General features: G+C 44.6%; 1 protein-coding gene across 2 annotated transcripts in view; it reads left to right on the plus strand.

The window, feature by feature from the left end:
* The window catches only part of GNL2 (G protein nucleolar 2), a 20,220-nt gene continuing 6,029 nt past the window's right edge, over nt 1-14,191 (plus strand). The window contains exons 1-10 of one of the 2 annotated variants that reach the window (XM_010959870.3): nt 1-194; nt 1,841-1,925; nt 2,844-2,938; nt 4,541-4,680; nt 7,279-7,463; nt 7,978-8,044; nt 8,958-9,116; nt 9,668-9,781; nt 13,002-13,130; nt 13,872-13,976. In XM_010959870.3, coding sequence (XP_010958172.1) covers nt 131-194; nt 1,841-1,925; nt 2,844-2,938; nt 4,541-4,680; nt 7,279-7,463; nt 7,978-8,044; nt 8,958-9,116; nt 9,668-9,781; nt 13,002-13,130; nt 13,872-13,976 — 1,143 coding nt within the window. In that variant the 5' untranslated portion in view covers nt 1-130. The remainder of the gene's footprint in view (nt 195-1,840; nt 1,926-2,843; nt 2,939-4,540; nt 4,681-7,278; nt 7,464-7,977; nt 8,045-8,957; nt 9,117-9,667; nt 9,782-13,001; nt 13,131-13,871; nt 13,977-14,191) is intronic. The other variant, XM_010959869.3, reaches the window with a different exon arrangement.

The following is a 14,191-nucleotide window of genomic DNA, read 5'->3' on the forward strand; positions in this document are numbered from 1 at the left end:
AGTGACGTAGCCCCGCACACGTGGTCCAGCGTGGTTCAGGCGGGTCACTTCGGCCTGGCCTGGGAGGTTACGAGCTCTTTTACCCGACGTAGGCCGGACCCCGCGCTCCGGTCCCCGTCCCGTCGGCAAGATGGTGAAGCCCAAGTACAAAGGACGGAGCACCATCAACCCGTCTAAGGCCAGCACAAATCCCGGTACGGGCGGCGGGGTTCGCGGAGGGTGGAGCTTGGAGGAAGCTTGCGGGGAGGGCTCCGAGGAGACCCAGCGGGAGGAGGGACCCTGGGTGGCATGGCTTGGAGTGACCTCAGGCAGTGGCCCTTGGGGGTGAGAAGGGAGAAGATGATTTCTTGTTTGGAGGCACTGAGGAGGGCTGACTTTTACACACCTGTCAAAGCTAGATGCCAGGAACCAGATCTAAAGCCGGGAAAAGTGAACACTCAGGCCTGCAGCCTCGGGGAGTCTCCAACTGTGAGGTGCAGAGACTGGGAAACTTTTGAGTTGGAAGGGCAGTTAAACTTGACCTCTTCTTGTGTTCCTGTGTGTGTCAGGTTTTGAAGCCCCTCCCCCAGTATAGTTCAGTCGTGTGATTCCAGCTCTCCAGCTCAAGGAATTGCTAGAATTAGGCAGAGCCAGACTGAAAGTGTTGGAGACCAACCCCGCTGACCTTTTACTCTTGACCACACTTGCCTGCACCTTAGCTTTGACCACTTAAATGAGAAAGGGATTGTAGATTTGGCTTTTGAAGTCATCCCATCCAGTAAAATGCATAGAAAACTCTACAGATACATAAATACAATTATTTCAGTAAAGACATTTTTGGAGGAGTATGAATTTTGTGGAGGTTCCACTGGAGGATGAACAAGATAGCCTTTGGGGGAGTCCCTTCCGTTTGGGTTTAGTTATTAACACGTATTAAAATATGGTTTAAAGTTTTTGACTTTAATTCATGTCAAATGTTTTCCCTGAATTGCTGATACATTATTTAATGTGTGTAGACTGGAATCTTAGACCCCAAAAGGCCCTTAGAGATCACGATGTCACAGTTGAAGAGACTGAGCCAAAATAGGGGAAGTTTCTTGTCACAGTCGGCACAGTGAGTGGTAGAGCCACCAGTCCTGTCATCTCAGCCTGTTTTCTACTGCATCACTTCGAGGGTAGACAGGTGTCTTGAAGGGATCCCCAAATGAGAAGCTAGGCCAGTATTATGATGCCAGTTTGTCCTTCTCTCTCTGAGATGTGAGGCAAAAATTACTATCTATTTTGCTGTTGATTAAACCAAAATTAAACATTAGGAAATTAAGAAACTGGTCCTTCGGGAACGCTTGTGTATTATAGTCGTAGCCTTCGTGATGTTTTGCACAGAACAGGCACTCAGTACGTTTTAAACTGAGACACAGAGGTAGGTGTCTTAGTGGTTAAAAGCACAGATGGTGATTCAGTGCTATGGTTCAAATTCTGGCTCTGCCATTTGTGACTTTGTGCAAGGTGTCTGCCCTCCGTCCCTCAGTTTCTTAACCTGCACAATGGGGATAATGTGTCCCTCTTTATAGGATTATTGTATGGATTACATGAGATGATGCCTATAATGTGGCTGGCACAGGGCCATGATGAGGGCTCAGAAATATCACCTATTATCATTATCAAACAATCCTATTGAGGGTTCGAGAGTAGATCAGCTTTATCATACCGTGTCGCTTCTGGTAATGCTTTTCTTGGAGCAGCGTATGAAGGAAGTGGAGATTTTGCAGTGAGGTGGTAGCTCGCCTACTTTGAGTGAACTAGTTGGTGTGTTTGAAGCAATAGCTATACTTAGACCTGCTGGTTCTCCTGTGTTTTCTAGATCGGGTGCAGGGAGCAGGAGGCCAAAACATGAGGGACCGGGCCACAATCCGACGCCTGAATATGTACAGGCAGAAGGAGCGCAGGTGAGTGTGGCCACTGTTGTCCTCTGCCCTTCCCTGCGTGCCCTTGACTCGTAGCGGACACCTGTGAGGCCTTTGATACTCCCATCCCTACTCTCCCCAGACAGGAGTAGTGTATTGTCAAATATCGTTTTGTATGAGAGACTGAATTATGTCACGGTCCTCCACAGCAATTAGAAGTATTGCCCCTCACAGCCTCTGCCTCTACCGATGACCTGTTAAATCTCAAGGTAAATATCCATCAAATAGGTATCTGGTTTTCTTTAACAAAGCGGATAGGACAGTGCCATGAAGGCAGCCAGAAAAGTTGTTTTTTTGATGCCAAACTTTAGATCACAACATTGTGGCACTTGGAAACCCATCACAACGCTGAGTTCTGCTGAGGCAGCCTCTACCACAAGGACCTGCTGAGTGTGGCATTTTGCAAGCTGGTCTTAATTTGTTTGGTAATTGGATTCTTCATCCCTTCTAAAAGATGTGTCTGAAACACAAACGTCAATGAACTTAATCTGCCTTAGTCACCTACTCTGCAGTTTGTTTTAGAATTTTGAGTTCCAGCATAAATCACCCTCTACTTAAAATTCATTTAAACCAGCCTTCAAATAATTATCCCAAAAGACTCAAGTATGTGATTTTTTTTAAAGCAAATAAACAGTAAACAGATTTTTAAACATGGACATTAGTTGTTATTCATAGAGCGAAAATCATTACGTGCTCTGTTGCAAGAGGTTAAATGGCTTTTGGGCAGTCTGTTTCGAATGTAGAAGTACTTTTTATTTACCAAAGTCTGTATCTCATGATCATTTAAAACTGGGGCAGGCAGTGGGGAGGTCCTTTTGAAGGAAAGGGTATTCTGTAAACCCAACTTTGCAGTTGCCTTTCTTCTGTCATCAACCAAAATCTGTTATTTTCTCAACTTAGGAACAGCCGTGGTAAAGTGGTTAAGCCCCTGCAGTATCAGTCAACGGTGGCTTCCGGCACAGTGGCAAGAGTGGAGCCAAACATTAAGTGGTTTGGTGAGTATTGTCCTCTGCTGCCTTTGCCCTGGGAAATGTGTGCCGTGTGGAAAAAGGCAGAATGTTCAGGTGTCTAAAAGCCTGGTGTCTGGTGTGAGGGAAGCTGCCACGGATTGTATGAGAAAGGGGTAAGCCGAGTCCCCGCAGCGGGAAAAGCGCTGAGAAAAGTAGCAGGGGTGGCTTTCATAAATAACTTCTTTCGAAAAGAGCTCATCACTGTTGATTGTGAGTGAACCCTTTTAAACAGATGTGACCATCCTTAATGACTAGCATGCTCAGACATTGGAACTCTCATCTCTTAATTTCCGGTTGTCGGGAGAGGTTACTGTTGAAGAGGTGCCTTGTAGGTTTGTTTGTGCCTTTAGCTTGGAGAGGAAGTGTCTTAGCCTGAAGTTCCTCTGAAACACTTTTTCCTGATGGGGTTGTATTCGGACTGAGTGCCAGTGAAAGGACCTCTCGTTGGTCCTTCCCAGGAGTGAGCAGAAATGTCTCCAGAGGCGCAGGGGAAGCAGGATTTCTTCCTTTGGAAACTCCACCTTCTCAGCCTGGGCTTTCAGCCTTTCCCTTAGCCGCTGCCAGGCGTGTGGACATGTCAGATGGTCAGACCCCATTGCTGCCTGCTGTTTGACCTCTGCTGGGGGGCAGATGGCAACTACCTTTGAAGATCTCTTGCATCTTTTGATGGGACGGATGCCCCCTAGGAAACTGCAGCACAGAAGAGTATCCAGGAGAACTCCTTTGGGAGGCGTCTGGCATGGTGGCAAGGGACCGTGACTCTGGAGCCAGACCGCCTGGGTTTGAACCCTAGTTCTGCCGTATCTGTGACCGTGAGCAAGTTTGTTCAATTTCTCCATCTGTAAAATGAAGATAAAAAATAGCAGCCATTTCATAGGACTATTGTGGTAATTAAATGAGTAAATACTGTATGCAGAGTGCTTAGAATGGTGTCTAGCAAGTAGTACCATGTAAGCATTGGCCGCTGTCACCGTCGCCGCCATTGTAGTCGTCGTCACCTTGAGTTTGGCATTTGTGCTGCAACACGCTGTTTAGTGAATGTGTTCTTCAGGCTCTGTCACTTCCAAGGTATTCTCTAGGTAGTGCTGTAGAGCTTTATTTTGTGCCCTTGCATGGCTTTATTGGTTCTCCAGTAGTCTCTTCAAACTCTCATTTCTCTGAACACAGTAGCTGTGACTCTTAGGTTCCGTGCTTTGGGATTCTCTGAGTGCACTGACACATCAGCTGTGATTGGCTCCGGATCTAGCAGAAAGTAGGACGTTTGTACTTCTCAGTTCCATTCGGTGATGTTTATTTTTCAGTTTCATCCAGTCAGGAAATTGGACTTGGAAAACTATTGAAATGCTCTGTGTGTCTCGGTTGGTGGATTAGTTAATCGTGTATAAGCGCAGGAGAGGCAGTTTTTTTGTTTTTGGGTTTTCTTTTTTTTCTTCTTTTAAGTTTGAAAATGGCTCCATGGGATGGGTGTGTCAGGTGTGCGGGTGAGAGGGGAATTTAAAACCTTGCCTTTCACTGCGTCACTGGGAAGGTGGGTGCGGAAGCAAAAAGGAGTTATTTATTGAATGGCAACATTCTTTTGTGAAACAGGAAATACACGTGTGATTAAGCAGTCATCATTACAAAAATTTCAAGAGGAAATGGACACGGTCTTGAAGGATCCGTACAAAGTTGTCATGAAGCAAAGCAAGTTACCCATGTCTCTTCTCAATGATCGAATCCGGCCTCATGTAAGATGGGGGATGTCCTGGCAAACTCCACGCAGATCCCTCTCTACAGTATTTGTCTCTTGTTTTCCGGTAGAGAATAGTGCCTGGTGCAGCACCGATGGGCTTCCCGAGACTTCGCCTTTCGCCTTTGTGAGCGCTCTCACCTCTAGTACGAATCGAGCTCTGCCAGGGAGGTTCAGTAGCACAGTGGACCAAAGCACAGGCTCTGGAGTCCAACCTGAATTTCCGTCTTTGCTCTATCCCTTCTTCAGCCTTAGCTTTCTCCCTGAGCTTTCACTTCCCCAACTGGAAAGTCAGGATGACCCATTTCCTCAGGTGTTTTGGATGCAGATGAAACATCCTTAAGGCTCTTGGCACCTAGCAAGCACGTAGGCCACCATCTAAGTAGAGCTAAATAGATCGTGGCTATTGCCAACACTGTTTCTAAATGTATGTGGTAGGCAGACTTGTTTAAGTGGTAAAGCCATCAAACTTTGGGGAAACGTAGAATTAGGACTGGGTTGGTAAGAGGGAGACCTTTGGAATTAAGTACTTTCAGCTTCTGTGAGATCCCTGGAGGGTCTTTTCAGCTGAAGGAAAGAGTGCCGGTCAGATTGGTTGCTAATCACTGAAGTTGGAGGGGAATAGGGACAGAATCTGGCTTGAGAGGAATGAGTTTCACACGATCCAAGGAGGTGGCCTAATGTTTGCCTGCACGTTTTTACTTGCATTGAATTGTAATTCCCAGAAATGCATGTAAGTACAGCACGGATCTCCCTTCCAGCATGAGGAGGGGAAGAGGACATTGACATGCATACATGGATTAAACAGTTCAAAGAGAAGTGTTTACTTGCAGAACAAAAAAAAAGCTCAAGGCCTGGTTATTGCCTCAGGTTTTGTCAATTATGCTTTGTTTTACGACAGACTAGAAGAATGGCACCTATTAGTGGAGTGGCTGTTTTCTTCCAGGGAAACACATGAGTGTAATTCATGAACCGCAGATAAGTTGCTCATTTCCCTTCTTCTCTTTGTCTGTTCTCCCTAAAGCCATCTCTTCACAAACTCTTGAATCCTGTTTATGAGAAGAACAGAGAAGTTCTATTATGGATTTATTGCCTTGTTGCCCATACCAATTGTTCAGTGCTTCTAAAATTCAGTGCTTAAATGTCTGATACGTAGAGTGGAGGGCCCGCAGCTGCGGCAGTCAGCATTATTTTGGTGCAGACAGGTACTTGGAGTAACTGATGAGTGTTCTGCTTTGGCCTTGAAAAACCCTTACCTGTTTTATTTCAGTGTGATACCTACTACTTGTTATAAAATCTCATTCTGAGTTTTGCTGCACGGTGGAGTCAGATCAGATATGCTTTTAACTTTTGCACATTCACCTGTATGTGCATTATAATTACTGTGTTTCTGGAGCAATACTTCAGTCAGAATACTATAACTTATTTTGCATGTGTATTTTATTATATACTGCACATTACTGCCTTGTACTTACCAAGGTATAGGTTTATATGCGCAGACCCATGTATACAATGCTTTATAGGTTAAGAGGTTTTTAAGGATAATTTTGGTCATAATTTTCCCAGTGACATTAGAACCTAGTTCTCACGTGAAACGTGACAGTTCTGTTTGGGGATGTTTCCTTGTTGGAGGGTAGTGAGTAAAACGAAACTAAGAAGTGGGTTAGGGAATCTGGGAAGATGTTAATAGCTTATAGATCTTCAGGAGCTGAGGGGTTGTTCTGTCTTTCGTGTTTAGTAAGTAGCTGGTGCATACAGAGGAGCTTGTACTGAGGGGCAGAGGATGATTTTTTTTTTGAAGATACTCTCTGCCGGCTGTTAACATTCTGTTACGTGATAGATCCTAACTCAGACTTTGACTTTTATCCTGCTTCAAAAATTCCTATGCCCGTAACTCCTTTACAGGCACATCAAGTTCTACTTAGTATCAGGTTCCTTTTATCACATCTAAACTATTATTTTGGACCTTTGCTAGATGTTTTTCATCTGAAGACTTTCCATGTGCATTTAATAAAAACGTTACCTAAATTAGGGAAAATGTTATCTGAAACTAAAATGCATCTTACAAAACAAGCAATTCCTTTTAGCCATGAAAGAAATTAACTTCCAAGAAAAAGTTGGCATTTACAGTTGGTTTAAAAAAAAATACAAGTTTGAGCATGATTGTCCTTGACAAAATCTGTGAATCTGGCGAATTTTATGCACTTGTTTGAAAGCTTTAAAAAAAAAGTCAGAAAAGAGAAGTTCATTTTCATCATTGTAGCCTAAATTACATTTGACTAAAGTTTATGATAAATGAAATAAAGCAGAGTTTTTGGCAAGTCTTACACAGCTATTCATATTTGCTTTGACTATTTGAATTACTTTTGTATTTCTCCAAGGGAGCTTACAGAACTTCAGAAGAGGGACACAAGTGTTTTTGCAAATTAAATAAGCATTTCTGATTTGCAGTCAGGCTGCACCCATGTCGTAGATTTTGGTATGGCTTGAGCTTCGCAAAAATAGAAGCAGAAAGCCTTTCCCAGGTAGGCTTTGAACTTTCAGCTTTTTCTCAGTGCTTTGCTGAGTTTTACCTGTAATTCTCCTTTCTCTTTAGAACTCAAAGGTGCACATTCTTGATACTGAAAGCTTTGAAACTACATTTGGCCCTAAAGCGCAGAGGAAGCGACCAAATTTATTTGCAAGTGATATGCAGTCACTTGTAGAAAATGCAGAAGTGTCCACTGAGAGTTATGACCAGGGCAAGGATCGTGACTTGGTAGCCGAAGACACTGGTGTGAGGTATGGTTTTGAAGTTCATGTGATTCTCAGCACTTGCTTTCCTGCAACAGACATCTTCTTCACACTTACTCACCTGCAAGAAGCTCGGTCATTTAACTCATAGATGGAGAGTTAGTCTCTTCCGTTAGACTAGAAAAATCTTTCTACTTTCTGCCTTTTATGAGTTTGACTGCTCTCTTGAATAGCTCTTCCTGTAAGTGCACTCGTAGGACTTTTGTCCTCTTGTATCTGGCTTATTTCATTAGCATAACGCCTTCAGGGTCACCCGTGTTATATCGGTTCTTTATTCACTTTTATTGCTGACAGTATTCAATTATGTATACACCACATTTTTTTTTTATTCATTCATCTGTTGACGGGGATTTGGATAGAGTCACTTTTTAAATTTTGGTTTTGGTCCATGTGCAGCTAGTTTCAGTATCCTTTTCCCTTGGTACTTGTTGATTTTTCCCTGGAATATCCTTTTAACCTTTCTTGTGCTCCAGTTCCTCACTTTGGGTGCTTTCTTGTTTAGAAATGAAGCCCAAGAAGAGATATATAAAAAAGGGCAGTCCAGAAGGATATGGGGTGAGCTCTACAAGGTAAGACTTTAACTTCTTTCTTACTGAGTGGTTCCTTTGGCTTTTGTGGTCCTCTGTGAGAAAGCTGACATGGGCGTGTTGAAGCTCTGTCAGATAAAGCACAGACTGCCCATTCCATCCTCTTCCCCCGACGGAGAAACCAGGATGGACGTGGCCTCGCACATACTACCATTGTTCTGGATGACTGCATTTTTTTATTGCTCGTATAATAGTAACAGCCACCTTATGTAGATTCATATATTCTTTGTCAGTATTTCTTTGGATTACCTGCTAAAGTGATATTCCTGTTTTGATTTATTAAACGTGATGAGAGCTGCATGAGAAGTTTTGAGTGATTTAGTTCAGCGCTCTCTTTTTTTTTTAGATGACAGTGCACGTCTAGAAAGCCTCCCAGCTCACGCAGGTGGTTAAGGGAAGAGGCTTTGTATATCCTGAGTCCTGATCCAGTGTTCCTCAACTAGCTGAGTTTTAGGTCCACACTTGAGTAATTCTCGGTAACAAAGGCTCTCAGGCATAGTCTTGTCATTAAAGGGTAGCATAGTAGGAAACTCGTACTATGAAAGCAAACTAAATTTTTTTAGTTTTTGTAAAATACACAAAACCTGTAACATAGAAACTTAAAAGTCTGAGAAGTTAGTGGTTCTGCTCAGTAATGCATAGTAGTCATGCAGTGAGACTGATTTTATCCAACTTGTTCTCTTTGAAATTCAACAAGTTGCAAATACCCACAGGATGAAAATGCTTTTTTGAATACTCATCACTGGGCTTTGGGATTGGCTGCAACCAGCTCTCCTCATAAGGCTGTTTTGAGGTTATCTCTGTTCCTGCCTCATTTTTCCCAAGTTCCCTTAAATCTCTCTTTCATTTTGCCCTTGTCCTGTAGCAGGTCACTTTTGCCTCTCTGAATTTGCAGGTGATAGATTCATCAGATGTTGTGGTTCAAGTTCTTGATGCCAGAGATCCCATGGGTACCCGTTCCCCTCACATTGAGACTTACTTGAAAAAGGAAAAACCCTGGAAACACCTCATTTTTGTTCTCAACAAATGTGACCTTGTTCCGACCTGGGCAACAGTAAGTACAGCTGCTAATCCAAAACAGACGGCCAAGGCCACGCAACTCGTGCAGGTCCTGCGTTGTCCAGAAGTCAGTCAGTTTCATGGTTGCCGGGCTGGGGGCAGCAGTTAAAGTGTGTTGCGCTATTGAGAGTGCAGTCATTCAAGTGTCCTCGTTGAAAACAGAACTCAGGAGGGTTTCACTGATGACGAAAGTCCCCTTTGATCGTCCAGTGGTTGGTAACAGGACAGCTGTGGTGCCCACAGGATGAGTGACGTATGTCCCTTCAGAAGAGGCAGCTGCCACGGCCCCTGGCCTGTTTCACATTATGTTACATTAATTGTATTTAGTAGCAATGAAGGCATTTTTGGAATATTGTTTTGTGTTTATAAGACAAAAGACAAAGCATTAACTCATACTTGAAAGAAATATTTCAAAGAATTACAGCTAACATTTTCCTTAGACGACTGTGTATTTGAAGTGCTGTCCTGTCATTCAAGCTCTGACTCTTCCTGTATTGTAAGTAAACAGGTTGCAACTTACCAGCTGCTTTTCTTTTCTCCCTTCAGAAACGATGGGTTGCTGTCCTCTCCCAGGATTACCCGACACTTGCTTTCCATGCAAGTCTTACTAACCCCTTTGGCAAAGGAGCCTTTATTCAGCTTTTGCGGCAGTTTGGAAAGGTATTGAGACCAGACCTGTTCCTCCTGGAGTCCTCCTGGTGTGGGTCTGTGTGAGAATTCCTCTTCCCAGGATGTGTCAGAAAGTTACCAGCCTTACTCCCTACATCTTCCCAGTCATGAGAACGGAGTGTCCTAGAGATGTAAAAACTCAAAGCCTCAGGATCACAAGAGATTTGGAAGTACTTTCTAGCTTGTACCCCGATCCCTGACCACCATGGCTTCCCTTTCTGCTGTATCCCTGGCACCTGGTGGCCCAGCCTCTGCTTGACGACGGATCCCCTCCCCACGCTATGTTCCCCACTCTGGGCTCTCAGGGCCATGCAGTTTTCTCTCCCCTCTCTGCCTGGAAGGCGCCTGCCAAACTCCAGCATCAGATTTCCAGTCAGAGGTCAGGGAGTCACACGAACAGGTGGTGTCGCCGCTTCAGCGTTCTGGCCTGAGACTTTGTGGTCCTGTGTTTAATCCATCCTACCTGGCTTCTAGCAAAAGACACGTGTCCTCTGTCCCACCCTCCCGACTTCCCAGAAGAAGGGCTTCCGACTGGTATTGTGTATGTTTTATACATGCTTATGACTCTGTTTCTTCGTCTATCACCTCTTTTGGTTTCCACCTTCCTTTTGACGGAACATGTTTTTCAAAAGCTTCCTGAGCAGTGCTCAGAAGGAAGTCTCAGTTTTAGGTATTTATTAAGTTTCTGCTATGGAAAAGGAGGATCAGGTGTCTCACTCCGACCTCCCTCCACATGTTTCCCCTCCCGCTTCTCTCCTCGTGTTATTGTATGACTTTGGCTAAACCATTATTCATTCAGTGTTTATGTCATTATGACTGAAATGTCAGTCCCCTCTGATCCACATGGTGTTATAGTTCTAATTCCTTTCTAATAGGATCTTTGTCTGGTGTTGAGTAGGTCTGTTTTATTTGTCACTGACGTATCGCAGATCCCCTGGTGGAGTGGGAACTTGAAAATGTCTGGCACCTCCTGTCCAGGCAGGACGGGCAGCTCCCCGACGGCTGCAGGCTCTTCTTGCCGCGATTCCCTTTCACTGTCACCTGAGAATTCCCGAGGCTGCTTCCTGTGTTGGCTCCCTTGTTCACTGGATCCCTTTTCCTTTTTTGGTTTTCTCTCCTTCCTCTTGATGGAACGTGTTTTCCAAAAGCTTCCTGAGAAGGAGTGCTTAGAAGGAACATCTTTTGAGACCTTGCGTTCTGGAAATGTCTTCACTCTGCCCTCACATGGTTTCTTCTCAGGATGTCGAAGGCACCACTGCATTGTCTTCTGGCTTCTGGAGTTGCCGTTGTGAAATCTGAGGCCACTCTGACTCCTAATCCTTTGTGGTTGGGATCCTTAAAAAATAAAATTCCTGTTCTGCAGTTTGCTAATGATGTGCTTTAAGAAGCCTTGTGTCGCTCCGTGAGCGAGGCGTCGGGGGGGCTTTGTCTGATGCTGGTTCTATAATATTTCTTGCAAACCCCTGCCCCCTCCACCCCAAGACATCTCTATTCTCATTCAGGAATTTGGTTTTGTCTCCTGGTTAAATTCTTGAAGTTTCCTATCACTTCTTTGTTTCAGTACATTTATGACATTTTGCCCAATTTTCTGGGCCGTTTCCGTGACTCGGTCATTTAGCTGTTCTATCACAAAATGTATTTTGCCTCTCACTTTTAATTTGTAATTTCTGAGAGCTCTTGTTTAACTCCGAGTTGCCCTGCCTCCCATTACAGCCCTTTCTTATTTCACGGGGGCGCTAGCTTCTCTGTCTCCGAGAACGACGCTGCTGATGCTGTTTTGAAATTTTTCTCTACGTTGTCCTACATTGACTCTGTTTCCTCCAAGTTTGCTTTTCTATCTGTGCTACTAAAGTCACTTCAGATGCCTGGTTATTCTTGGTTCTCCATTCATATTTAAGTGTGAGACACCAAAAAAAGGCAGTAGAAATTTTATGCAGCGGGTAGGCTCGTTGAATGATAGACTTCACTGTATTTGGTTGGGGGACACCCTAGACTTCACCGTCTGTAGGTCTTACTCCTGGGCCTGTGAGTCTCCCTAGAAAGGAGTTGTCCAGTCTCCAGCTCGGGGTGTATGGGCCTGGCTGCCAGGCTTCTGGGAACTGAGTGGGAGTAGGGGCTTGAGGGTCTTACTAGTCAATATTAGACTTTCAACTAATCACTCTGGGAACGCTTGCCTTCAGCTACTGTTATTGCTAAATCTAGAGTCCCTTTCAGGTCTGAAAATTAAAGATATTTGCAGAAAATAAAGAGTTTCGGAAAAAATCATCATCTCCTAAGGCTCTGGGGTGGAGAAGTTGAGTGCCCACACTGCGTGAGGTGGGGAGGGGATGAAGAGGTGTGACTGTTTGCACAGACCTTCCGCTGGTCAGTCCTCTTGATTTCAGTCCCACCCTTGGAGGGATCTGTACTGCCTTTTGTGATTCACTGGCAGTATTTTTGCTAGATTTTTAGCTGTTCTACCTTTGCAACCACTTAGCTTTCCTGTTTTGTAGTGGGCCAGGTTAGACACTGCTTTTTAGGTGCTGGTGTTTTGTTAGCATCACGCATAGTTTGTATTGTCTCATCACCAGCTCATGCTTTGGTTTTACATATTTATGGGTTTATATGTGTTCATTCCCACCGCTGTCACTGGTGGAGCTTGTGGAGGGCGTGGATGCTCCGTCCGCCTTCTCTTGTCCGAGGTCCCCGTCCATTTGTAACTCTTTTCCTGGGCTTGAAAGTCCTTGAGACTTTCACCCAGCGGTCTAACTTTGGAGGCTGCCTTTTTTTCTTTTGTTGTTTATTTTTAGGTGATAAAAAGTGCAAAATGTCTTGTACAAAGAAAAAAGAGGGATGGATCATGGCATTGCCACTTGGAGCATCTGCTGAGGTCCTCTTCCCTGAAGGCGTTTTGTCCGTGGATGGTGTTCTGCTTAACTGATAACTAACAAGCTATTTCTTCCTTTGTTTCTCGACCTACATACTTTCAGCCTTAAAACATTCAAGAATAATTTCACATGTGTGACTGAGGAGCTGACTGACCTCTGATTTATTAATAAGTATATGTGTGCAGCCCACTCAGACTGTGCAGGTGATACATGACTGGGCTTTAAATCAAGTGGTAGCAATAGTTTTGCGCTGTTTTCTTTATGTTAGCGAAGTAACACCACCTGTTTGTCTAAAGGGATATTCATGGCTGCGTGTATGAGGTGCGCATTCTTTTTTTGAACAGTTGCATACTGACAAGAAACAGATCAGTGTGGGGTTCATTGGCTATCCAAATGTTGGCAAGAGCTCTGTGATAAACACTTTGCGTTCCAAGAAAGTTTGCAATGTGGCCCCCATCGCAGGTGAGACAAAGGTACGTCTGGCTGGAAGGGGCCTTCTTTCCTTCTGCATGTTTTATTTCCACGGAGGGTGATTGTTGAGGACGTGGAGATTTCTGTTGCTTCTCCTGGATGAACATCACCACGTAGTCTCCAGATAGTAGTTTGGAATGCACTGGAGTTGTTTTCTGCCCATTTTGGTAAGACTTTGTGTGCCACTGCCTGACTTTGGCGTGATTTGGTATGTGCCCTTTGAGTCTGTTTGAAATTGTCACTCCAGCTTTTTATTTTGATAAACAGACCTAACCCAAGAATATTTGGTGCCTGGGCTAAGAAAGAAAACTCAGTGTTAGGGGAGATTCTGGCAGTTGGGGGTCCGACCCTGGAACACGTAGTGTCTGGGGAGCAGCGTAGTTCTGTGGAAAGGAACAGGGGCCAAGCAGTACTAAGCTTCCAAGAGCACTTTTAAAAATCAAGGCAGGTTTACTGGATATTATTGCACAACACTAGATGGAGATCCTGCCTCTGCATATTTTTAGACCCTTAGCTGATGGAAACTATAGTTTATGGCTCATGAAGTGCCTCATGCTCGGCACAAAGAGAGAGGAGGCTTCATAGCTAATTACTCAGAAGATCGTTCGTGTTTGACATACCCCACCTGCCCACCTCACCACCACCACCACCACCACCCACCACCCAGCTTCGTGAGCATCAGGGGTGTGTGAAATCACTCTTAGGGACTGACCCACGAAGTCTCCGGCTTTTTTCTGTCTTAGGTCTGGCAGTACATCACCTTGATGCGTCGGATATTCCTTATCGACTGCCCAGGTGTGGTTTACCCCTCAGAGGACTCGGAGACAGACATCGTGCTAAAAGGAGTTGTGAGTATTTTGGTCCAGATAGGCTCTTTGTTTGCCTGGGGAGGAGGCGGGAGTGGGGGAGAGCATGGGGAACACTGGATACCTTCACTTTTTACTCATTCAACAGGCAGTTTGGGGTCAGCCTGTCTGACCAAACTTGAGGAACATGACACTGAACAGGGCGGCCTCTCCATTCCACTTAAGCCTGTTTGAGGAGTTAGTGGAACTGTGGGCAT

The sequence above is a fragment of the Camelus bactrianus genome, chromosome 13 (assembly GCF_048773025.1).
Source record: "Camelus bactrianus isolate YW-2024 breed Bactrian camel chromosome 13, ASM4877302v1, whole genome shotgun sequence".
Classification (NCBI taxonomy): domain Eukaryota; kingdom Metazoa; phylum Chordata; class Mammalia; order Artiodactyla; family Camelidae; genus Camelus; species Camelus bactrianus.